Below are 26,422 nucleotides of genomic sequence, written 5' to 3' on the forward strand. Positions count from 1 at the left end.
TTATAAAACTTATTAAATTAGTAAATTTATTTTCAAAAAGACGTTGCAAGAAGATTTAAAGCAATCAAGGCACAAGAATTGTTTTCCTGAACAAGGAAAACAAATAAGGAAAGAATTGTAAATGGTAAACCTAAAGGCTTGCGATTAAGCAATCAAGGCAAACAACTATATAAGAGTCTTGTTGACAAAAGTCTTAATTTATATTGTCTTAGAGTTTCAAAAAGAATTTAAATCTAGTTAGAAACTCAATTCCAACCTCCCTTCAGAGGCGGCTTGCACACATGTGCGAGGTGTGCGACGGCATCGGGCCTCAAAATTTTGAGGGCCTCAACTCAAAATTTTGAGGTCCTATAATATTACTTATATATTATTTATACCTATAAAATATCAGATGTATATTAATAGATTAATTTTTAGGCTCTAAAATAATAGTTATATATTGTTAATGTTCATAAATATCATATGAGTATCAATATATTAGTTATCTATACTCGTAAATATAGTTCTAGTCCATTTTAATCTTTGCATAAAATTTAATCTTAGATTATGATGTTTCTTTTTGACGTTATATACAAAGATAATTATTTTGTATTTCTTGTTCCATTTAATTTAATGCAAGATTTAATATTGATAATTTATATGTTTACAAGAATTTTTTTTTTATATTATATGCAATTTAAATTGATTATTTTTTTTTTAATTTTTTTTATTTTTTAAGAGACCACTTTTATATTTTGCACAGAGCCTCCTAAAACTCGGAGACGCCCCTGCCTCCCTTTCTTATATTTTTTGAACCTTCAACGATAACTTTGATAAAATAATCATTTAAAAATACACATTATAGTCGGGACTAAAAGTCTAAAACTACGTGCATAATAATTTTTTAAAAGTAATAAATTTAGTAGCTAGAAATTTCACACTTAATGTAAATAAGTGAGATGATCCGGGTTCGAACTCCAGTTACCTGCATGCATAATGCAATGTCTTGCCAATTGAGCTAAGCTCACGGGACTAAAATTTAATAATTTTATTTTTCATCAATTAGTCTAGTGGCTAAACTCTCACACATATAAATGTGGAGAAATGTGAAATCTGGGGTTCAAACCTCAACCACTCCCATAATGCAATTTCTTGCCAACTGAGCTAAGCTCACGAGACTAAAATTTAATAATTATTTTTTTTTTATCAATTAGCTTAATGGTTAAACTCTCACACATATAAATGTGGAGAAATGTGGAATCTGGGGTTCAAACCCTAACCCCTCTGTGATACTAGCTACCATTTGAGCTATACTTATCTATTAAAATTTAATAATTTTATAAATACAAAAAAATATATTTAACTGTAAAAAAATAATTTTTTAAAAAATACTAAAACAAATGCCCATTAAAGCGAATGGATTACACGCAACGTAGTAGCCTAGCCATTGTGAAATAGTACTGTACTAGTAAGTGTGTGTGCTGCTTCAATCTTAAGCCAATTGGTGAAAAGTGAAATGAAAATATTATAAAAATTCATTCTTTCTTTCTTTCTTCTTCAAGAAACAAGAAAAGAATAAACACGCAAACACACATTGTGGAGTGCGATGCATCCTTCATCAAACCTTTTGGATGTTCGGTGTTTCGCTCAATCATCTTTATTATTTGCAACATCAAGAAACAACATTCAATCTCTTCTGTTTGATACGGTAATTTTCTCAATTTCTTTCCACATATTTTGCATGTTGATTCAGATACCCATTTTCTCATTCTTCTGCTAACGAAACAAAACAAAAGAACCTTAATTTTGGAAAGGTGTTATTTCTGTCCCATGACCCTTTTGTTTCTTTCGTACCAATGTTTTCAACAATCAAAACCCTAACTTTCGCCTATAAAAATCTTTTTTTTTTCTCGTTAAACCATTCACATTCACATTTCTTCTCTCTGATAAACCCTCGTAGCCGTTCTCACAAATCTCTTCACAGTCTCTCTAAAATGGGTCCTCCTGTTAGAGGTAAACCTTTTGGCACCATTTTAATAATATATCATGTGAATTTTGATTTATTCGATTGAAATATATATATTGATGTAGCTGGATTTTTGTTGATTTTGGTGTTTTGAATTTGTGCAGGTCGTGGTGGTTCTGGTGGAGGGTTCAGGGGTGGAAGAGGTGGAGGAAGAGGAGGTGATAGAGGTACTCCTTTTAAGTCACGAGGCGGTGGTAGAGGTGGAAGCAGAGGAGGTCGTGGAGGAGGCCGTGGTGGCGGTAAAGGTGTTCTTTCTGTCCCATGACCCTTTTTTGTTTGCTATGGTAATTTTTGAGATACCCATTTATTTATTTTTTATTTAGTTAAGAACATTCGGTCTTCTGCTTGAAAAAACAAAATACAACTTTACCCAATTTTCTCATTCTTTATCATTCAATCTTTTGCTTGAGAAAAACAAAAGAACCCTAATTGTGCAAAAGGTGTTATGTTCTGTTCCAAAAGAACCTTAAAAGACAGTTTTTTGGTTGTCACGATAAGGGAATTTCACTTGTTTTTGGAATTTTCATTCTAACATATTTGCCCCATCTGGTTTATAATTGATATATATTTGGAACAATGGTGGGTTTCCAATTTTAAACGGGTATAAAAACCCTATAAGACTGTGAATCATTGTGTGACGGAATCTTTTTTCATTATCTGGAAAAGGGTTGGAGTATATTGCCCTAGTGACCCTAAATTTGACCATTGGAATCGATGAATATACTTTGTTTTATAAATTTTGTAACGATGGATCATAGATTTCTCAATGACCATTGAGTAAAATATTGGATGAACTTAATGACCCTAGTCCATGAATGTGAAAGCTAGTGGATGCCTCAATTGTTACTCAAGCAATTGTCGCTATCTGTGTCCACTTTTCTATTAAAAATAGTTATGGATTTTTATTCATAATAATGCGTGAATGGATATATGTTATGCTTTGATGATCCGTAGTCCCTAAATTCAATCTTCTGCTTGAAAAAAGGTACAACTTCTCTGCTTGAGGGAAAAAAAAAAACTTAATTGTGCAAAGGTACAACTTTACCCATTTTTCTCATTCTTGATCATTCAAGAACATTCAATCTTTTGCTTGAGAAAAACAAAAGAACCCTAATTGTGCAAAAGGTGTTATGTTCTGTCCCAAAAGAAACTTAAAAGACAGTTTGTTGTTTGTCATGATAAAGGAGTTTCACACTTTCACTTGTGTTTGGAATTTTCATTCTGGCCCAATCTGGTTTATAATCGATACATGTTGGTAACGATGGCGGGTTTCCAATTTAAACGGGTATAAAAACCCTATAAGACTGTGAAACATTGTATGACGGAATCTCTTTTCATTATCTGAAAAAGGGGTGGGGAGTATATTGCCCTAGTAACCCTAAATTTAACCGTTGGAATCGATGAATATATATATACTTTGTTTTATAAATTTTGTAACGGATGGATCATGGATGCCTCAATGACCATAAAGTAAAATGTTGGATGAACTTAATGACCCTAGTCCCTCGCTGTGAATGTTAGTTGTTGCCTTTATTGCTACCTAAGCAATTGTCTCTATCGGTGTCCTTTTAAAAAGAATTATGAATTTTTATTCATAATAATGCATGAATGAATATATGTTCTGTTTTGATGACCCTTAGTCCCTAAATTCAATTATGCAACTACAATTAGAAGTGATTTTGCATTATGAACAACATTCAATCTTCTGCTTCATAAAAACAAAACAAAAGAACCTTAATTGAGCAAATGTGTTCTTTCTGTCCCATGACCCTTTTGTTTGTTTGGCACGAATTTTTGAAAGATTAACGTTTTCGTTTGGCAAGGTAAATTTTGGAACTTTCATTTCTTATTCCAGAAAAACAGTTCAAGAACAATTTGGAGGTATCTGCTTATCTTACAAATGCATCAGAGTTGGATGATCATATTATTCATCTTCTCTTCAGTGCTAATAGTTGGGAAAAGAGGTTTCTATGCTTTTGTTTTTATTTTCCTATCAGTTATGTTATTATTTGTCATAAGCAGCTTTTTGGGGTTTAGTTTGTGAAGTTTATGTCATGTGAAATTGATACATGGCTTTAGTCATTATGTTAATATGGTTATATCCTTGAATGTTGTTCTTATTAGCTAATAGAACCATTTGGATATTTTTGCTGGTACTTGCTCATGATCGACAAGTGAAATTCCAAGATTTCTTTGATTAAGTTGTATTGTTAGTGCAGGCCATTGTTGGAAACAAAATTGAAAAGTGGAGTAACACTCATTGTTGACCGTTATTCTTATTCTGGGGTGGCCTTCTCATCTGCCAAAGGACTAAATATTGAGTGGTGCAAGGTAAAAGATTTATGAGGACTTTCCAGGAGGACTTCTATTCTAGCTCAGTCTAGAATTCACACAATATCTTATGTTCACATAATTTAAATTTATATGCCCCGGAAATTGGATTGCGTGCTCCAGATCTTGTTATGTTGAGACATGATTTCAATGTAGCTTATTTTCATGCTGGAAAAGGTTTTTATTCTGTAAAACCAAGCTTATTTTCTATAATGTGTATCTGCTCCCTTTTCTACGTTCCATGTTGTTGGGTTGGGATATAAAATTTTGAAATAAATAGGGAGTGGGGCGTTGATTAACAAAAGTTAGATGTGTTACTTTTCTTCCGTAGGGTTGGGATACATAAATGATTTCAGGTCTCTTGCTTGTAAAGTTCATCCACCTTTTTCTTCTGACTTTTTTTTCACTATTGATGGGTTACATTGTTTGAGCTTGGTTCATGCATGTTTCCCTGTTTTGCATATTTATATTATTTGCACATTCATATCAGGAAGCTGCAGAAAGAGGAGGGTATGGTGATGAAAGATATAAAAAGCTCGAGTTTCAGAAGAAAGTTGCTGAACATTACAAAGTCCTTCATGATGCCTCCTGGAAGGTAATGAACTGTTTTTCTGGCCTCAAGAACATTACAAAGACCCATTTTTTATTTTGTCAAGAACATTCAATCTTCTGCTTAAAAAAGAGATACAACTTTACCAATTTTTCTCGTTCTTGATCATTAAAGAACAAAAAGAACCTTAATTGTGCAAAAAGTGTGATGTCCCAAGGTCATGTTCGGTACCAATATTTTTTTTCTTGACAAATTCGGTACCAATATTTTAAAACAACAGTTTTGGAATTTTCATTCCAACATATTTGCCCCATCTGGTTTATAATCAATACATGTTGGGAACGATGATGTGCTTCAATAAAAACTTTTAATCTCCTGCTTTGATAAAATGTGATTGGATGTGTTGATGCCCAAAACATGCTGGATAAATTACTTAATGACCCTAGTCCCTGAATGCGAAAGCTAGTTGTTGCCTTAATTGCTACAAAAACAATTGTCTCTATCGGTGTCCGCTTTTCTATTAAAAAAATTATGAATTTTTATTCATAATAATGCATGAATGGGTTTACATTCTGCTTTGATGACCTTTAGTCCCTAAATTCAATTCTACAACTGCAATTAGAAGTGATTGCATTATGAACAACATTCAATCTTCTGCTTCATAAAAACAAAACAAAAGAACCTTAATTGAGCAACGGTGTTCTTTATGTCCCATTACCCTTTTGTTGTTTGGCACCAATTTTTGAAAGATCAACTTTTTCGTTTGGTACGGTAAATTTGGAACTTTCATTTCAATATATTTGCATTCATGAATCATATATGTTGAGATACCCATTTTTTCATCTTTTATTTTGTCAAGAACATTCAATCTTCTGCTTAAAAAAGAGGTACAACTTTACCCATTTTTCTCGTTCTTGATCATTGAAGAACAAAATGAACCTTAATCGTGCAAAATGTTTTCTATCCCAAGATCATGTTTGGTACCAATATTTTAAAACAACAGTTTTTGGAATTTTCATTCCAACATATTTGCCCCATCTGGTTTATAATCAATACATATTGGGAACGATGATGGGCTTCGATAAAAACTTTCAATCTTCTGCTTTGATAAAAAGTGATTGGATGTGTTGATGCCCAAAACATGCTGGATAAATTACTTAATGACTCTAGTCCCCTGAATGTGAAAGCTAGTTGTTGCCTTAATTGCTACCCAAGCAATTTTCTCTGTCGGTGTCCACTTTTCTATTAAAAAAATTATGAATTTTTATTCATAATAATGCATGAATGGGTATATAGTCTGCTTTGATGACCCTTAGTCCCTAAATTCAATTCTGCAACTGCAATTAGAAGTGATTTTGCATTATGAACATAATGACCCTTGTCCCAAATGTTTCATTAGTTTTGTAAGGGATGGATGCCTCAATGACCTTTGAGAAAAATGCATTATGAATTCTTTATTCATAATGGAAAAGTTGGATGGTGGCTTTCAAAGGAAAGAAATTTACTATGAAATTTTATTCAAAACGTGGTTGGTGTCTATTGTCTTTTTATGACCCTATTGTGAAACTGTCACTAGTGGCATGGTATACATGAGCTTGCTAACTCCAAATTCGACGATAAGATCGATATACTTTATTCCATGAATTTTGTAAGGGATCGTCTTGGTGGCCCAAAAATGTTGGATGATTGCATAATGTGAAAGCTAGTTGTTGCCTCAAATGCAATTTTAATATTGAATTTCGTTCATAATATAAGGCACAAATATTAGCTATTGTGCTTTGATGACCCTAGTCCCTAAATGCAATTTTGCAAATGGAAAAGGAAGTGCGCCCTTGTGTTTGATTAGCCTACTTATAAGGGTTTCGAAGGAATTCTCTAAGGAAGAAACAAATCAACTGAAGCAAAGTACAAAGAAACTAATTCTTTGGAGTCTAGGGGATGCTTGCATTGTGATTAATGGAGGAATCCATAATGAGGTCGTATATCTGTTGGTCTTATTTACTGCAGACCTACTGTGAAATCTGATTAAATTTGGTGGGTGCTTTGGCGCTGGTATAAGAATTAGATAGTAACTGAAAAAGGTAGAACCTTACCCATTTTTATCATTCTTGATCATTCGATAAAATTCAATCTTCTGCTTGAGAAATAGAAAACCTTTTATTGGTGAACATAGTGGTGTTCAGTTTCAGCGGTTATTTGGAAACCGAAATATCATGGAACTGTTAGTGTAGGACGGTAACTGAAGTCGAAAGCATACTGGTGGGTAAAGGGAAGGTTGATGGTTCAGGTGTTGGTGTTGATGTGGCTTCATGCACGAATCAGAGCAACTTTCTATCCCAAATTTGAAAATGAAAAGTCAGATCAAGAGGTATGTGATTCGGTTTTTATGTTTTGATTTCACATATTTGCATTGATGCATATTCAGATACTCATTTTCTCGTATTCTTGATTATTCAACAACATTCAATCTTGGAACTTTACCAATTGAGCAAAAGGTGTTTGGTACCAATATTTTTAAAGATAGAACTTATCATTTGCTACAGTAATTTTGGAACTTTTAATCCAATATATTTGCATTGATACATGTTGAGATACCTATTTTGCATTATTGATTAGTCAAGAACATTCAATCTTCTACTTGAAAAAAGGTAGAACCTTACCCATTTTTCTCATTCTTGATTTTTCAAGGACATTCAATCAAACTTTAATTGAGCAAATGCACTCTGTCCCAATAATATTTTGAAAGTTAGTTTTTTTTTTTTTTTTTTTTTTTTTTTTTCCGTTTGGTACAGTAATTATGGGATCTTCGTTCCAAAATATTTGTTTGCGGTTGATACATGTTGTGATACCGATTTTTTAATTTTTGATAATTCAAGACCATTCCATCTTCTGCTTGACAACACGAAACCTTAATTGTTGAAACGTGTTCTGTCCCAAGCATCTTCAATCTTCTGCATATTGGAAATTTCATTCCAACATATTTGCCCCATCTTGTTTATAATCGATACATGTTGGGAACAATGACGGGCTGCCGTTTTTATCATTCTTGATTATTCAAAAACCTTAATCTTCTGTTTCGATAAAAAAGTCACCTTCAAATTTTATAAGGGATTGGATGTATTGATGCCCAAAAAATTCTGGATAAATTACTTAATGACCCTAGTCACCGAATGTCAAAGCTAATTGTTGCCTTAATTGCGTTTCAAGCAATTATCTCTATCGATGTCCTCTTTTATGTCAAAAATAAATCATGAACTTACATTCATATTGCACGAATGGATATCTATTTTGATTTGATGACCCGTAGTCCCTAAATTCAATTTTGCAACTTCAATTAGAATTGATTTTGGATTATGAACTTAATGACCCTCATAAAAGAAAAGTTGGACCCTGGCCTTTAAAGAAATTTTAATTTGAACTTTTATTCTAAACGTGTATGGTCGCTATTGTCTTATTATGACCCTAATTGTGAAACAGTCAACTGAGATGATTTCTTCTTTTTTTTTTTTTTTTTCCCATTATCTATAAAGGGTGGTATGGTACACATAAGCTCACTAACTCCAAAGTCGATAATAAAATGGTTATACTTTTTTGCATGGTTTTTTTATGGGATTGTCTTGATAACCCAAAAATATTGGATGATGCCTTAATGCGAAAGCTAGTTGCCTTAAATGAAATTTTAATATAAAATTTTATTTATAATATAAGGCACAAATATTAGCTATTGTGCTTTGATGTCCCTAGTCCCTAAATGCAATTTTGCAACTACAATATGAAGTGATTTTGCAAATGCAAAATGGAGTGCATGCTTGTGTTGGATTAGCCTATTGTTAAGGGTTTCAAAGGAAATCTCTAAGGAAGAAACGAATCAACTAAAACAAAGTACAAAGAAAATAACTCTTTGGAGTCTGAACTATTTCTCACAGTATTTATCTCATATCTGGTATATATGGCATTATGCAGACCACCTATGTCATATATGGATGCTGGCATTGATATCAACGGAGGAAACCATAACAATGTCGTATCTGTCAATGTTTTTGACTGCAGGTGGATGTATAAGATTCATATAGCACTAGATTTGTGTTGATAATTATAAACGTGAGTCTTGGATTTAGTGACTGAATATAAGTGGCCTCTCGGTTATGCAACATTTAATCAATCGATCATGTAGGTGGTACAGCCACTCTAGTATGCATCCTACAAACTTGCTATGGTGACTGATGACAGTTCTTTGAGAAAATATTATTATGTAACAGGTATGCTCTATGCCGACAACCCTGAAAGATATTCTCAATTGTTTGCTACGGTAATTTTTTGAACTTTCTTTCCACGTATTTGCATTTATGCATGTTGAGATATCCATTTTCTCATTCTTGATTATTTAAAAATATTCAATCTTCATCTTCATAAAAACGAAAGAAAAATATTCAACCTTAAATTTAGTAAATCAAAATTTAAAAGGGTTTAAAAACCCTATAAGATTGTGAATCATTGTGTGATGGAATCTTTTTTCATTTTCTGAAAAAGGGGTGAGTATATTGCCCTAGTAACCCCAAATTTGATGGTTGGAACGATGAATATACTTTGTTTACAAATTTTGTAATGGATGGATCATAAATGTCTCAATGACCATATAGTAAAATGTTGGATGAACTTAATGACCCTAGTCCCTGAATGTGAAAGCTAGTGATGTTGTCTTAATTGCCACTCAAGCAATTGTCTATATTGATGTCCTCTTTTCTGTCAAAAAATATATATGAATTTTTGTTTTTTCATAATGCATGAATGAATATCTATTGTGCTCTGTTGACCGTCCCTAAATTCAATTTTGCAACTGCAATTAGAAGTGATTTTGTATTATGATCTTAATGACCCTATTCCCTAATGTTTCATAAGTTTTGTAAGGAACAGATTGCCTCAAATAGACGATGACCTCAAGAGTAAAATGCAGTATGACCCTAATCGCGGATGGTAGTTATTGTCTTTTTATGACCCTAATCGTGAAACTGTCACTGAGATTTTTCATTATCTATAAAGCATGGTGTGGTAAACATGAGCCCACTAACTCAAAATTCAACAGTATGGTCGATTCGTAGATGTGGGAACAAGTTTTCTTAATATGGTATTCTATGATTTGGTCTGCCTTTTCCCCCTATATGTATGGTGCAGAATCAGATACAGCTGTAAGTGCGCTTCAGAATGAAGGAAAAGCAAGTGATTCAACCATTTTGTTTCTCATACGGTAATGACTGTACTGATTTGTTTTTCTTTATGCAATTAACACTTATTATAAATTACCTATGTGTCGTGCAATTTATGATGTTGCTATATAATTACAGCTCTGTAATTAGCTTAACGAGAGGATCTTTTTTACTATGTTATTTATTTGGGAGACTTGGTGGTTAATGCAGTCGACTATTTCAATGATCACATATTATTGAGATTACGAGATTACATTATGATGGTTGCTGTGTGAAGGGAAGTTCTGTTATAATATACTTTGAATGCTCTTTTAAAAATTGATCAATTACACGAAAATAAGTAGCTGAGAAAGTGTTACTTTATGGGATGTATGGTTGATTTCGGATTTTGGAAGAGGGTTACAAGGACGAGCGACTCAGACTTTAATAGGTTTATGCTCTCATAAGTCTAAAAATGACAATGTTCTATGTCATTAATTAGTTGCGTTGAAATTGTCTGATAATACTACCTATAAATAGACCAAGAGCTATTGATTATCAAACTCAAATCTAATTGAGATTAAGTTAGTTTGTTGTTGTAACATCTTTAACTACTGAACAAAGTTGTATAGAAATCCCATGGTCAAATTGTAAGTATAGTTCAATTTTCCCTTTGATTATTAGTGAACTTGAGGATAGATTCAAAGCTCACAAGACTGTATTTTATAAAATTAGTCCATATTCTCCCTAAGCGCCATATAGCTATAAGCTCCAACAATTTAAAATTCTTGAAATTTGTGGATTTTAGAGGATTCTCATTATTTATGTTTTCTAATTTGGTTTATGTGTTTAAACAAACTAAAATTGATTAATTTGGCATCCTTTTAGATTCATTATGAGAAACTTGACTAGAATATTGATGCTATGGTTGTAGGATATGAATTCAAATATTGTGTGTTCTAGATTGGACTATTGGGCTGGCCCAAGCCCAATACCACCTCCTCAACTGTATAAGCCTCACATCATCATCACCTATGACTATGAAGGTATGTCTCATTCTAAACCTCTCTTTAACTCAAAAGTTTGAAGGACATAATTTAACTTAAAAACACAGACAAAAAAATATTACTCAAAGGAAGGATAAATTCATCAAATTCTTCATAATTCAAGAACATTCAATCTTGATACGTGTTGTGACATCGATTTTTTAATTCTTGCTAATTCAAGAACATTCAATCTTTTATTTGAAAAAAAAAAAAAAACTTAATTGAGCTTCAATCTTCTACTTACTGGAATATTTGTTCCAACATATTTCCCCTATATGGTTTATATTTTATAATGAATATATACCTATTGGGAACGATGATGGGATGCCGATTTTCTCATTCTTGATTATTCAAAAACCTTCAATCTTCTATTTCGAGAAAAAATTAACCATCATTTTTGTAAATCCAAATTTAATCGGGTATACAAACCCTATAAGACAATAAATCATTGTGAGATGGAATCTATTTTTTATTATCTGAAAAATGGGTGGAGCATATGGCCCCAGTAACCCCAAGTATGATTGTTGGAATTGATGGATATACTTAAATTTTACGGGTGGAGCATATGGCCCTAGTAAAATGCATCATGAACTCTTTATTTACAATGTACAAGTTTGTACAAGTCTTTCAAAAGTTTAAGACTCTTAAATTGAGGTAAGTAAAACAATACTCTCAATATATTCTAATAAATTTTGTCTTTATATTTTGCAACATAAGTAATTGATATTTAAGGATGTACCTATGAAAAACATCTCAAGAAATTGAGAAATACATCAACACATTAAAGTTCCAAAAGTTATATGTCTTCTCCTCCCCCCCACATCATTGCTCACAGCCCCATAAAATTCCAAAAACGCCCCTAATAGTATTTATCGAAAGATATATTCCATTCGCTACTTACTGGTAGATATCAAAATATAAGACTGAGTTTGCCTATAAATTGATACCCGGCCGAAAGACATATGTCTTTCGCTAACCACTGTCATCGGAAGATAGCTTCTGGTAGGCGGTAGGTTTTTCACAACTTTATGGCACCATTAGTTCAATTCTTAGTTTTTTTGGCTTGTTTCAGCTCATCCTGTTGCAGAAGAAAAAATTATTCCAGAGATCAAAGGTAATTGGCTAACACGAGGAAAGTCAGATTACTTCGATGGAAAAAATTATATATTCGTCTAATCGAACCAGTGTGTTTATCCCTAGTGTATTACTACTATAATGAGACAGGGAGTATTATCATTACTATAGTTGTTTGAGGACAACTGAAGCTCTATTTCTGAGAGTCCCTCCAATAATTGACAGTCCTTCTGCCTACATTAATTTATTAAATTTTTCTGCAGACTTCTTCGGGTAAGTAACTATTTGAATTATTATTACTTATTATATTTATCTGAAAATGTACACCATGGGAGGACAACTTACGATGTATAGTCCCTCTGCCCCCCAACTGCCTAATTTAGTATTATTTTTCTGAAGAGTCTCTCTACATAATTTCTTGACAACATATTTTAATTTCTCCATTCTTGAAACACATATTGCAAACTATACATTAAACAGATTTGGATTCCTTTCTTACGTTTTAACTTAATAGTTTTGCTTATTTTCCTTTTCAAATTTGAGTTTTGTATTTCTGTTTTATCATTTTGTCTTTCTGATTTTTGTTATTATCCTTTTCAGACAGCAAAAAAAAAAACCTGAAATTAATATAGTGAAGAGATTGGCTTCAGCTTACTTTGATAATCATTCTGTTCATTTCAAAGCTTGAGTTTCTAGAAAAAGTGCTCCGAGGGTACGCATTAATTTAAAATTCTGCTATTTGTCACTGATTGCATTTTGTTTATGGATTCTTTTAATTGTTGTTTGCTGATCAGTCTTTTTTTTTTTTTTGACAAAGATCTGTGTTGTTGTTGTTACTTGTTAGAATACATTTTGCATCAGTCAATAACACAAGTTGTTCAGTTGATTCTTAATACAGGTAAGAAGTCCATCATGCTCTTCATTGTTTTGACCATTTTTTAATCTCTATTTAATTAATTTTAACTAGATTAAAACACGCAAACACAATCAACACGGGATTAGGTCAAGCGGAAAGAGCTAGATTTCCATAACATAGTGAACTAATGTTCAAAAATTGTTGAATGTGTCGTAGACCTGAGATGATAGCTCAGTAGTAAAAATCTTGTAACTTTAAATACAAAGTTCTACTCACATTTAGTGCTCGACACGTTTCTAATAGATTTCCTCTCGCTAAATTTTCCTACTCAAATTAGCCTTTTATATATTTTTTGGTCAAGTACTGCCTAGAAATTTCACCTTAAAGGTGAACAAATGAAGTGTCCGGGATTCGAACCCTGACCTCTACATATATAATGGGATGTCACTACCAACTGAGCTAAGCTCACAGGGACAAATTAGCCTTTTATTGTTAGCAAATATAATTGGCGTGTCAACTCCGCCTATTTATTAGAAGGATGAAAACCAAATAAAATAATTTTGCAAGGACCTAAACAAAAATTTGCACACCAAATATCCAAACCTACATTGTATTTCCAGCAAACCAAATCGCAACACATCTAGTTACCGATCATCCAAAATAACACAAATCAAATTTAGGCATCACATATCAAGCAACAACAAAAAAAAAAGGCCCCTTGACTGATAATACAAGGGAGTTTCTTTTGCTGCCCTACAAGTTTCTTGCGCGCCCTATTTTTACTCATTCGCTACTTAAGTAGCGGATGAGTAAAAATGAGAAATTTGAGGAAAAACATCGTCCGCTACTTAAGTAGCGGATGGTATTTAAGAAACTTGTAAAGTGGCAAAAGAAACTCTCATAATAAAGACTAAGTTCAAATCATCCAAAACAACTTACTCGTATTAATACTCATTTATTTTTTTTAAATTTATTATTATAATTTATTTGGGCTTGGGCTACCCGTGGCCCATTCGGGCTAACCCATATTTTAATCGGGATTTAATGGGCTGGACTAAAAAGCACGGAAAAAATTCAGGCTAGAATTTTTAAGGCCCAAGCCCGGAAAAATTCGGGCTTGGCAGGCCTACCCGTTTTGATAGCTCTACATCCATGTCCTCCAACCTGCTTGTTGTCAAACTGTTATGTGAATAATGTTCTCATACACAATTTTTCCATCAAAACTTCATATTGCAAATAGAGTTTCAGTGTGTGATTCAGCAACAGCCTTGTTTTCTTTTATGCTTGAAATTTTCCATATATGATATGAGAACCCATAAACAAATACTGTTAACAATAGAGTGCTGAGAAGCAGGGGTAAAACTAACATCAAAATTTTGTTAGTCTTATGACTATGATAGTTTCTACCTGTCACAAGCTTTTGTTATTTCTTAGTGCTTTAATTGTAGCTTTTTGGAAGGCTGGAATACTTGGAATTGGACCCTCTAATTGGTTGTATGATATATCAACAGTTGTCAAACTTAACATCTCACCATAGCTCAAGGGAATGGTACCAGAAATATTATTGTGTGACAAATTCAATGTTTGTAAGTTGAAATTACGTTCGTCCGAGGACAGATGTCTTACATGATGTCTGGGACAACTGTGTATTTTGTAAGATGTCTAAGACAACTGGTAAGACAATTGGATGCATGATTATAGTACTCAAGTTAATAAAGAAAAGCAAGTAAAGTACATAATAATTGTTTACTCAATTCGGTGAAACCACACCTACTGGGGGATACCAATCCAGGAAAGGAAACTCACTACTCCGAATTAATATTTAGTCTGATAACGCACACCAAAATCTATTGATGTGTATGCCTCTTCTTAATCTTAGTGTTTTTCTACCTAAGAGCCTACTCCCCCTAGATATGAGAATCTACTCACTTTCCTCAAGTCACTAGTCCCAAGTGACTACAACCTTCAGTAGTTATCAATGGTATTGAACGACCATTCGAAAACAAATACCTAGCTTATAAACCTTAGCACCTATGTATTTGTTTATATAGGCATGCAACTCCTCTTGAGTTAATAGTTTTTGAGTTGCATAATGATAAGATTCAGTTTTAAAACAAACTTTGTTTTAAAACTAACTCCATAAGATAAAATATTTGAATTAAACCTTTAAACAGTTGACAATCGTAAATTCGCGCATTGTAACAAACTAGGAGAGATTCACGCGCCTTGGATAAGATTAAATCTTCAGCTTGCTGTTTTGGGGCAAGACGTCCTACCAGATGTTTGGGACATCTTGTTTCAACATGTTACTTAAACATGTACTTAACCCAGTATCAAGATGTCACACATCTTGTTTAACATGTTGCACATGCACATCTTGTTCTTGCATATGTTGTTTTAGCTTTATAATGCAGCAATCTCAAAGGAACTACATAAGTGATTTAATTGTCCAAGCATTGCTAGTATGGTTCCATTTAAAAAATTCCCACTAAGATCAAGATTTTCAATAACTTTAAATTGGCTAAACTCGACAGAAATGTTTCCTTCAAATATATTTTGGCTCAAATTCAACTGCAATAACATAACCAACCTTCCATGTTTTTCAGGGATGAATCCACTTAAATTATTTGTTGCAAAGTCCAAGATAGTCCGTTCCTGCAAAGATGCAAGTTGTACAAGAACTTCCGAAAGTTGATTCTTACTTATCGAGAGTTTGAGAAACAAAGCTAAGTTTCCGAGCTCCTTTGGAATTTTTCCCGTAAGATGGTTTGAAGACAAGTTAAGTTCATGTAAATTTGTTGCTTTGCCTAGTTCTGGTGGTATGCTTCCTGTTAAATTATTATATGAGATTTTAAGGCTTGTGAGACTCTTGCACTTCCCCCAATTTGGATAAAGATGGCCATAAATATTATTATCACTCAATTCCATGTAATCCAAATTTGGATACACACCAAAGCTATTTGTGATATTTTCAAATAGTTGGTTTTGTCCAAGTCTCACTCTCTTAAGGCTTGAGCAAGTCTTTAAACTCTCTGGAATTTGGCCTGTGAATTGGTTTTGTGAAGCAGTGAAGTTTGTCAACTTTCCACCGGCACAAATATTGTTAGGTAAATGACCTGTGAAATTTTGTCAAAAAAAAATGACCTGTGAAATTATTATAAAATAACTGGAGACTTTGCAAATTTGTAAGCCAGACCATTTATATTGGAATTTTTCCAGTGAAAGAATTATTGAAAAGAGAATTCATTTAGTGACAAATCGAGTGTGTCTAGATTGGACATCACCCCAACATGCTGTGGAACAACTCCGTAGAAGGAGTTATTTTTTAAAACTAAACTGCGAAATTTTGGAAGTGATGAAAAATTGAGACTTTGAAGTGTACCTCTTAGTCCAATATGGAAGATGAGGTGATATTTATACACATAATAGGATTTGGATCCACTTGTTTCTCTCTTCACACTCATAAAATAAGGAAAATGAGAGAGAATTGCAGAGAAAAAAAATATCCGAATCCGTAAATAAACTATTGATATTTCCATTTGTAATAGCGAATACTCGGTCTAAGGTGTCGTTTGACCTAGTTTTTTATCCTCTTCTTTCTCCTTAGAAGTAAGAAGTTAGACCAAACATTAAAAGTTCTAGTAAGAATAAAACAGCTTCTATATTTTAAGAATAATTATAATATATTATCAAACATATCTTTTAACATTATTATAATAATAATAATAATAAAATAAAAAAAACATTTAACCCTATTTTAAAAAAATAAAAATAAAAATTTATCAAACAACTTTAATTTTAGTTTTAAAGCTATTATTTTTAGCTTTATGATTAAAATAACTTCTACACCTAAAAAAAGTTGGGTCACATGGTACCTAAATTATAGTCTTCCACTTTTGTCTTTAAGTGATAAGTTAGTTGGTTGTTTTGATCATAGATACGAGACAGGTAATGGTTGTTTTGATTCGGTGGTGATTGGCGTTAAACTTGGTAAAGTGGATTATGATTTGATTCCCCGCAACTATAATCGAAAAGGGACCGAAACCACTTGATGTCAGAACTGACTCTCAAACCAAATTAGTGTCCGGTGGAAAACCAAAAAACAAAACAAAACAAAACAAACATTATCGGATTATCCTTAAAAATATCTACTTATCTTTCATTTCTCTTTTTCTTTTTGTTACTAGGTATGAAATTTTCAGCGGAGAATTTTTTTCATACGCATGTATTAGAACGGAAAAAAAAAATCATTATTATAAATTTCCTTAATATTTATCACCAAACTATAGACCAATCTCTTCACCGATTATAGTATTTTACACGTATTATAATATGATGAACGTGGATATGTATCGATACACAACTTAAGTGGATGATTGTGGTTGGTCCACAAATAGTATTTAATATAAAAAATTAATAAAAAATTTTTTTTTTAAACCAATCAGAATCATCGACCTCAACAAATGCATATATATATATATATATATATATATATCGATTTTGAACAGCATTTTAAGTTTGTATAAGGATTATATATTTATATGCATAATTGTGTCAAAATAATATTGTTGATATTCGATAAAGTGCTTTCACAGTAAATCACTACTTTAAAAATTTTAATTATGTAAAAAAATAGAGATAAAAATGTAATAAAATTGGTACATAATTTTAGTTATCATTTAACAATATAATTGATGATTAATAAAATCTTTTTCTTTTTTTTGCTTTCAATGGTTAGCACAAAACGCAACACCTAGGACACTGATAATAATTAAAAAAAATGAAAGTGATTGAATCTAATAATTGAGATTAGAGTTATTATTACTGATCAATAATAAGGTGTAGAAGATTAAAAAAGTAGAGAATACAAATTATAATTAGCATGTCATGGTAGCACAAAGTTATGAAGTAGCGAGTTGAAAGCCTGGAGAATATATTAACTTCTACCAGAGACGTTTTCTCTCCCGACCCCCCTCATTTCTTTTCTACCCCCCAAAAATCCAATTTTGCCCCTTGCGGTATGAAAAAATTTTGCCAACAAACTTCGGTTTATATAAACTGAAGTTTTTAAACATGGAAAAAAAATTCGGTTTATATAAACCGAAATAACATATACCCCCCAAAAAGAAGGAAAATTTATGTGAAAATTCGTGTAGAGCTACCTGTGGTAAATTTATCATATCTCTCTGAATATAGGTCGTATGCTAATGATTTTTAATCCAGTGTAAAGAAGACAAAATTTACTACAAGATTGACACCGGAATTATTAAATTTCATTAAGTATAGTATGAGAAAATCTACCTACAAGTTTGAGAAAAGTTTCTGCAAAATGTTGTAGATATACCTGTGGTAAATTTATCATAGCTCTCTGAATATAAGTCGTATGCTAATGATTTTTAATCCAGTGTAAAGAAGACAAAATTTACTACACGATTGAAACCGGAATTGTTAAATTTCATTAAGTATAGTATGAGAAACTCTACCTACAAGTTTGAGAAAAGTTTATGCTCTGTTTCTGTACCAGTACCCATTATTTGGTCAAACTGAACCAATTGGATAGTTAAACCTCAAAACAAAAATTATATTTGTATTCTTGACACCCTAAGCTTTCCAACGAGTGGTCGTTTACTCAAATCGGACATCGTTTAGTATTTCAAATAAATTGTGGAAGTTGAGGGTCTCATGCAGAATTTATGCAGGAAAACTGAAAAAAAATTTGGAACACAATATTTCGGTTTATATAAACCGAATTTTTTTAGCATGACAAAAAAAAACGGTTCGTATAAACCGAAGTACCCCCCAAGGGCAAAAACGGAAATGAGGGGGGTAGAAAAGAAATGAGGGGGATCGGGAGAGAAACCATCTCTACCAGATTCAGTGTCATCGTGGAAAATTAAGTAGTTAGCTAGCAAGGCTGAGATACAGATATCCAGATCCAAACAATTTTTTGTCTTGGTTACTAAATAGACACCGATAATAATTTAAGAAAATAAAAGTGATTGAATTTAATTATGTGTCGGTGTCTGACACAGTCTAACACAGGTACGTCTTTAATTTGAAGTGTTGATATTACAATTATTACTTATCAATAAGTTGTAGACTACCAAAGCTCTGAAAATCAAAGGTATAAGTGGAAAAAAGTCAAGTGATGATGTCACGTTTAAAGTACACCTAGTGTGATTGTGGAGGGTTAAGTAGGTATCTCTAGCATTTTCTTGCCATGGTTAGCACAAAACGCAACACCTAGAACACCGGTAATAATTTAAGAAAATGAAAGTGATTGAATCTAATAATTGAGATTAGAGTTACTATTATTGATCAATAATAAGGTGTAGAAGATTAAAAAAGTAGAGAATACAAATTATAATTATAAGCATGCAGTTTGGAAACAAACAAAAATAAGAATGGTGCAGACAGCTGTTAATCTATCTAATAATTGAAAATATAAAGTAAACGAAAAGAAGAAACAGAGAATTTCTATGTGAAGAAAGAACCTTTTAAGCTTTTTGGTTGAGAGGATCGAAATCCAAATCCAAATCGAAAAGCTTTGTTCGCTATTAAGAGTGTGAAGTTAGTGAGATCCATCTATATTTGCTTGCATCGCTAAGGTAAGGGGGATGGATGATCGAGAAAACACATATAGGGATAACGTATTATTATTATTATTATTATTATTATTAGGCTTTAATGCACTTTTGATCCCCTATTTTGAAAAACATGAACTTTTGATCCCCTATTTTAAAAGTCAATTTTTTGATCTTCTATTATGAAAAATCTAACTTTTGATCCCCTATTTTAAAAGCCAAGTTTTTGATTACCTATTTTGAAAAACCTGAAATTTTAATCCCCTATTTTAGATTTTTTCTGAATTTTAGTCCCCCAACTCAATTTGATAAGACTTTTGCTGATGTGTCAAGCTCATTAATGACGTGACAGTTTTTATGTTGACAAAACATTTCCATGTCATTAATATTTTTTTAAAATCAAATATTTTAAAATTATTAAAATAATAAAATAGTTAATGATAATTATAAAACAATAAAATAAACCTCTTTACATTATATAATATTAACTAAATTAATTGATCCAAAAAAAACTAAATTAAAACTTTTTACCTTATTATATAACTAAAAATCAGTAAATTACTCAAAGAAGTCAGAAAAGCAAACGCTGGTTCCCAATCATGACACTCAAAGAAATCAGTAACACTAATAATCACGCTCGTGTTAACATCCTTCGTCTTTGTTCGCTCCCTCTCAATCGTTCATTGACTTTGTTCTCAATCGTTAACTTTTTTTGGGTAATTTAATCATTTTTTTATTTTATATATATATATATATATATATATATTAATTTTACTGATTTTTTTAAATTATTATTAATTAATTAATTTATTGTTTAATGCTTTTAAAATATTTTATGTAAAAAAATTGAAGACATGGAAACGTTTTGTCATCATGGACACTGCCACGGCAATAATAAGTTTGACACATAGTAAATATCTGACCAAATTAAGTTTGAGGACTAAAATTTAAAAAATCTAAGATAAGGGGATCAAAACTTCGGGTTTTTCAAAATAGGGGATCAAAAAGTTGGCTTTTAAAATAGGGGGATCAAAAGTTCAAATTTTTCAAAATAGGGGGATTAAAAGTGCATTAAAGCCTTATTATTATTATTATTAATATTATTATTATTATTATTATTATTATTATTCAAGATTCTGGGGCAAGTTTCCATAACAGGAGGCATCATCATGGAAAATTTCACATCCCACTACCCATTTTCTCACCACACCCCTAGAAATTCCGTTTTTGCCCTTGGTCAAAAAATTCGGAACGCGTTTTTCGAATTTTTTTTGCCTTTAAAAACAACTTCGGAATGTGTTTTCCGAATTTTTTCCAAATTTGAACTAAAAAAATTTGGAAAACGCGTTCCGAATTTTTTGACCAAGGACAAAAATGAAATTTCCAGGGGTGTGGTGAGAAAGTGGGTAGGTGGGATGAGAAATTTTCATCATCATGTGCCAAATTGGAAAAGCAGCAACGTGAAAGAAAAAAAAAGAGGAATTTGTTTATGCGCTAGAAAGGAGTGTTAAGCCCAAATTTATCAACACCCCCCGTCTTGCATTTCACACCCCTGAGCAAAATTTCTTTTATTTTGCAACACATAGATGTGTTTAATCTAAGAAAAGTAAGTACTGGAAAGAATAATACAATATAAGATAAAATAGCACATGACAAACATTTAAGATATTGAACAAATTGTGTTGTACGATGCTTGGTGGACAAAATGTTATTTTGGTATTTTAGATAAATTGTGGAAAAATAAAAAGTTGTTCCGTGGGTTAAAGAATTTTAGTATTTGTCTTGTCCCTTGGCCCTACATTTTGTTCAGTATCATGAACAATTTTAAAATCAAACACATTATAATTGAAGTTGTCATGTTCAGTCTCTTATTTTTCATCAGATCAAAAGCAGGATTATGAGATGGAGATTTTTTCTTCTTTAAAGTTTTGACTATGAGTAAAAATAGCAAAAACTTTGTGTGGAACTATACAGAAGCAGCCAACACATCTTTTTACCGCTATTTTGAGTAGTATCAGTATGTTTCGGTGCATAACCCAATTATGCTAATTTTGAAACAAGATGTGATCCTAATAAACTTGGCCATACTTTCAAGTTATTAGGATATAATGGATTTGCTACAACTGAAGTTCATGGTTCAGCAGGTGGTATAATTTTAGCTTGGCAGACTGATCATATTAGTATTGATCATTGTAGTAAATAGTTTTAATTGTATATAAGAGTTCGATATATTAATGGTGGTTATTATTTTTTATCCCTATCTATGTTGGTCCTAATTAAGAGAATAGAAAAAGGCTTTCGGAGAACTTGCACTCTATTGCAAATCTCAGTGGACAGATGCTACGCAAGATGCTATAGCCACTGTCGTAGCAATATAAACGCTGAGTATAATAAAATGATAAACTGCAATAAAGTAAATAAGACAGATCGTTTGTTAACTCAGTTCAGCACAACGTCACATACTCTGGGGATACCAATCCAGGAATGAATCCACTATAATAGTTCTAGTTCAAAGCCCTTAGCAAACACCCCGGTTTACGACTTATCGCCTAGACACTACCCGTGCAAATCCTACCTAGGAACTCCTAGATATGAGACCTCGTCCCAATTCCTTATAACAACACAGATAATGTTGTTATTGACTTAATAATGATCAATGATGGAGACACCCTCCCATGAAACTAGACTTCACTCTCGCTTAAAAGCTCTCGAGTGAAAAACACCAGCTAACTCCGTACTTCAAAGCTTAGGAGTGGTTCACAATTACAACTCAATAAACTCAGTCCTAAGCTTGCATCAAAGTGACACAAGAAAGACTCACGATTAACAATTAAAAACTCTAAACCCTAGAACTCACACTTTAGTAAAACACGGCTTAGATGATTAAAATAGGTCTGGGTCTTCATGTATTTATAGCCTGAAATTGTCTTGATGCGTAAGCTAGGGTTTTCAGAACATACAGCTGGAGAATTGCGGCTAGCCCAAAGATTGTCTTCAAATTAATAACATATTTGATTTATTACAAAAATATATCGAGCTATATTTTTTGTCTGAATAAAAATACATAAACCGCCTTTAGAGACTTTGAGAACAAGGCGCGGTTTGGCTAGGCAAATTAGCATGAGCATATAATCGAAAAAAATCTTCTGAAGATATGATGTAAAAATTCTGCGCGCTACAGACTAGCACAATGCTGTACTCACATGCTACAATATTTTGTCCAGCATCTGGTTAGCTTTTGTAAATGTATCCAACACACAACCCAACAGTGTGGCTACTAATGATTACTCCCTCCGTCCCAAATTATAAGGGAAAAAAGCCCATTTTTTTTGTCCCAAATTATAAGAGAAAAATCATTTTCAAGAATGTTTTTTTCCTTATTTTCATAAAATTAAATGCAAATTGCATTTAATTTCTTCTCTCTCTCATTTTCTCAATAAACAACAGCCAATAAAAATTGTTTTTACATCTTCCTATGCAACTTATTCCAAGGAAAACCCACAAAAACATACTTCAAATTCTCATGTTTTACTTTTTCTTAATAAGTGTGATTTTTTTTATTTTCTCTTATAATTTGGGACGGAGGGAGTACTTATCAGAGATTTTAAAGATATGTAGTTTTTAGGGATTGAATAAATTCATGCAACTTATTGGATATTGGTGTTATGCAACTTATTACTACCATACTCTTTAGGAATCACATGAATTTGTATTTCACAGAGTAGTAGAAATATCTCCAAAATATCTTTTAACAATTGTGTGTATATATATACAAGTAGTTGTATCAATCGCAATTAATCAATGAAACAAATGGTTCATTCTTCGAGCTTTGTCTTCTTCTTTCTCAATTCCTCTATAGTCAAACTTTACTTTTATTTGATCAAATTATTATGATATTTTCCTTTTCTATTGAATCTCCTTTAAAAAACATGAAACTTCAAATCTAACGGTTTTGAGGCGAAAATTCATCCGATACAAAAATAAATTTATTTGCGGTTCGATTTTGGATGACAAATATAAAAATCCGATCTGATCCAATTTTATGTTGTTTTATTTGGATCATTTTTTAATATCCAAATTATAAATTGTAATATTTTAATTAAATATAAAAAAACATTAATATTAAATATTAAATATTAATAATCTTACGGTGAGTGGTGAGTGGAATGTGAGAATGAAATTATCTCTTTTACTATATTTGTTTTTGTGAATGACTAATCTCTACCGTGTGTGAATTTATTATTAACTTTATAAAAGAATTTGTTACCACTACCTATATATACATGGTTGATGGTACGTTCTAACTTTATTTTTATGTCTACCTACTAATTTGCTTTTGAACTTTTGCCAACTCTATTCATGATGTTATGTACATAACATTGAAGGTTTAGCCAAGTTTGACCAAGTTATATCTCATTTAACGCATTTTCCAACCCTAAAAACGTAGAATAAGACGATAAAATTGGACAAAAACTTAAATTTTATTCCTCGTCAAACACGATCTTTTGTGCCAAGTATAAATTGTTTAAAATATCAAAATAATTTTTTTTATCAAATATCGTAAAAAATATGTATACTCTATCTAATATATATCTTTTACCAATAAAACACTAAGTGAAAGAGACACTACATGTCCAAAATATTATTACCATACTCTTTAGGAACCACATGAATTTGTATTCCACTGAGTAGTTGAAATATCCAAAATATCTTTTAACAGTTGTGTGTGTATATATACAAATACAAGTAGTTGTATCAATCACAATTAATCAATGAAACAATTGTATATATACACACAACTTTATCTACTACTCTTTCTCAATTCCTCTATAGTCAAACTTCACTTTTATTTGATCAAATTATTATGATGCTTTCCTTTTCTATTGAATCTCCTTTAAAAAGCATGAAACTTCAAATTTAACCATTTCCATGCAACGTTAACACACATACATATGACTAAGAGGGAATCCTATGCATGCATACAAAGGAAATTAAACCAAACTGGATCATTTATTTGAGAAGTAACTACAATAACAAATGGTAATTAATTTGATGATAATTATTAATTATGAAAATTAAACTATATTCAGATAATTCTTTTTGGAGGTATATGGGATCTTAATTGGTGTTGGATCCACCATGTAAAATTGCAGTGATATATTCACCATGATATAATCTTTTTCTTATTTAGTCATTGATTTTCTATATGTAGTTTTCATTGTACTATTATACTTGCGAGATTGAGATCTCAAAGTCTATATTTATTTTTTTTGAAATGGCAAAATTTATTCAAGTCTCCAAGCAGTACAAGAGAAGACAGACAAATTATTGTACTAGCATTGTAGTGATAGTGGATGGCAAAATGAAAAGAAGTAATGCAAAAAGTGATAAAGTTTGCTATGCAATTTGAAAAGGCTTTGGGTTCAAAATAGGAAATAGATGTAAACGGATACCAACTCCATGCAGGCCATATATGCAACCATTCATCATCCACAATAGAAAACAAAAATAAATTATACTTTGTTACTACTAGTAGTACAGAAAAAAAACAGTCATTTCAAGCACTAAAAAGTTGTACTACTAATTTGTTAAAGGTGTATGAACAATAGTTAGAATCACATAAACATGAAGACAAAGATAAATTAGCAGAATTGCAAAGACAAAAAGATTAAAAAGTCCTTCAAAGTTTTGTGAGGTAAGTAAAAAAGGTTAATACAAAAAGGTTTAGAAGTTTTGTGGATTAAAAGTTGTGACGTGAAATATTTAGAAGATTAAAATTTGCTGAAATATTATTTTATAGAGACAAAAAATATAATTTGATATATTTAAAGGTACCAAAAACTTATTTACGCCCTTTTATTTATAGTGTATTAATTATTTAGGAAAAATATTTTTTATACGTAGACGAAATGCTAAAGTCAACATATAAACTCACACTCAAAAATGAGAGAGCCAGCGTTTGAACCCTGATCATGACGCCCGACCTAATATTTCACATATTTTTGTTAGTTGAGTTAGGACTTGTTAACATAAAATACCTAATTTTAATATCTAAAAAAAATAGTTTTGTCATTTGTTAAAAAAATATTAAAAATTTTGACATATTTTTGTCAGTTAGTTAAGATTAATGAACCTAAAATAACTAATTTTAATATTTATTTTTTAAAATTATTTTTAAGCATCGTAATTTAAAATTTGTAGAATAGCTTTATTATTTAATAAAATAATGTGTGCTCATGACTATTCACAACCTTCAATGAAAAATGTACTATATATGTTCCATAAAAAAAAAAAAAAGGAGTAAGAAATAATAGAGGAGACAGAGAGTATGATTAAGATTAATGCAAAACCTTAAAATAGATATGAATGGAAGTGAAAGTGGGTTTATAGTAAGAAGATTGAAAGTGAGTGTTTACACCGATTTTTGGTAACGTAAACATAATTATCCATTGTTACTTTAAGACCTGGATAAAAGTCCTTCTAACTGCAGGATTTGATAAGAATCCTTTTTTTGAAGTGTTCGTTCAAGTCTCGGGATTTATGATGTAATTCATGCGTCTTTAAGAACAAAATCATTGTTCTTTTTAGTGTTAGAATCGCATCCAACAACTTTTAATAACAAGTTGTCTCACGACAACATAATAGAAAAAATACTCAAGTGAGTATTGAAAAGAAAGAAAAATAAAGAAGATGAAAATGAATGCATAATTGCAAAAGAAAAAGAAAAAGAAAGCAAGAACAAAGCAATATATTAAATTGCATGAAATGTAAAGGGTGGTTGGAATCCATTCCT

The 26,422-nt window shown here is 31.6% G+C and overlaps 1 protein-coding gene across 5 annotated transcripts; it reads left to right on the forward strand.

Annotated features, from left to right (window-relative positions):
* The first annotated feature begins 1,767 nt into the window (after positions 1-1,767).
* Positions 1,768-16,161, forward strand: LOC123916537 (ATP-dependent RNA helicase DBP2-like). 5 transcript variants are annotated; one of them, XM_045968010.1, is made up of 10 exons: positions 1,768-1,992; positions 2,110-2,250; positions 3,861-3,969; positions 4,225-4,336; positions 4,827-4,931; positions 9,146-9,195; positions 10,059-10,131; positions 11,004-12,901; positions 13,007-13,087; positions 15,652-16,161. In XM_045968010.1, exons 1-7 carry the CDS (start codon positions 1,836-1,838, stop codon positions 10,090-10,092), a joined length of 708 nt encoding a protein of 235 aa, XP_045823966.1. In that variant the 5' UTR covers positions 1,768-1,835; the 3' UTR covers positions 10,093-10,131; positions 11,004-12,901; positions 13,007-13,087; positions 15,652-16,161. The 5 variants fall into 5 exon arrangements, 2 of the variants coding, with proteins under 2 accessions (XP_045823966.1, XP_045823965.1); XM_045968009.1 differs by lacking the exon at positions 13,007-13,087 and having other exon boundaries at positions 4,827-10,131; XR_006812199.1 differs by lacking the exons at positions 1,768-1,992; positions 2,110-2,250; positions 3,861-3,969; positions 4,225-4,336; positions 4,827-4,931 and having other exon boundaries at positions 5,050-10,131; positions 11,004-12,462; positions 12,790-12,901.
* Positions 16,162-26,422: the final 10,261 nt, after the last annotated feature.

The sequence above is a fragment of the Trifolium pratense genome, linkage group LG3, assembly GCF_020283565.1.
Source record: "Trifolium pratense cultivar HEN17-A07 linkage group LG3, ARS_RC_1.1, whole genome shotgun sequence".
Lineage (NCBI taxonomy): Eukaryota > Viridiplantae > Streptophyta > Magnoliopsida > Fabales > Fabaceae > Trifolium > Trifolium pratense.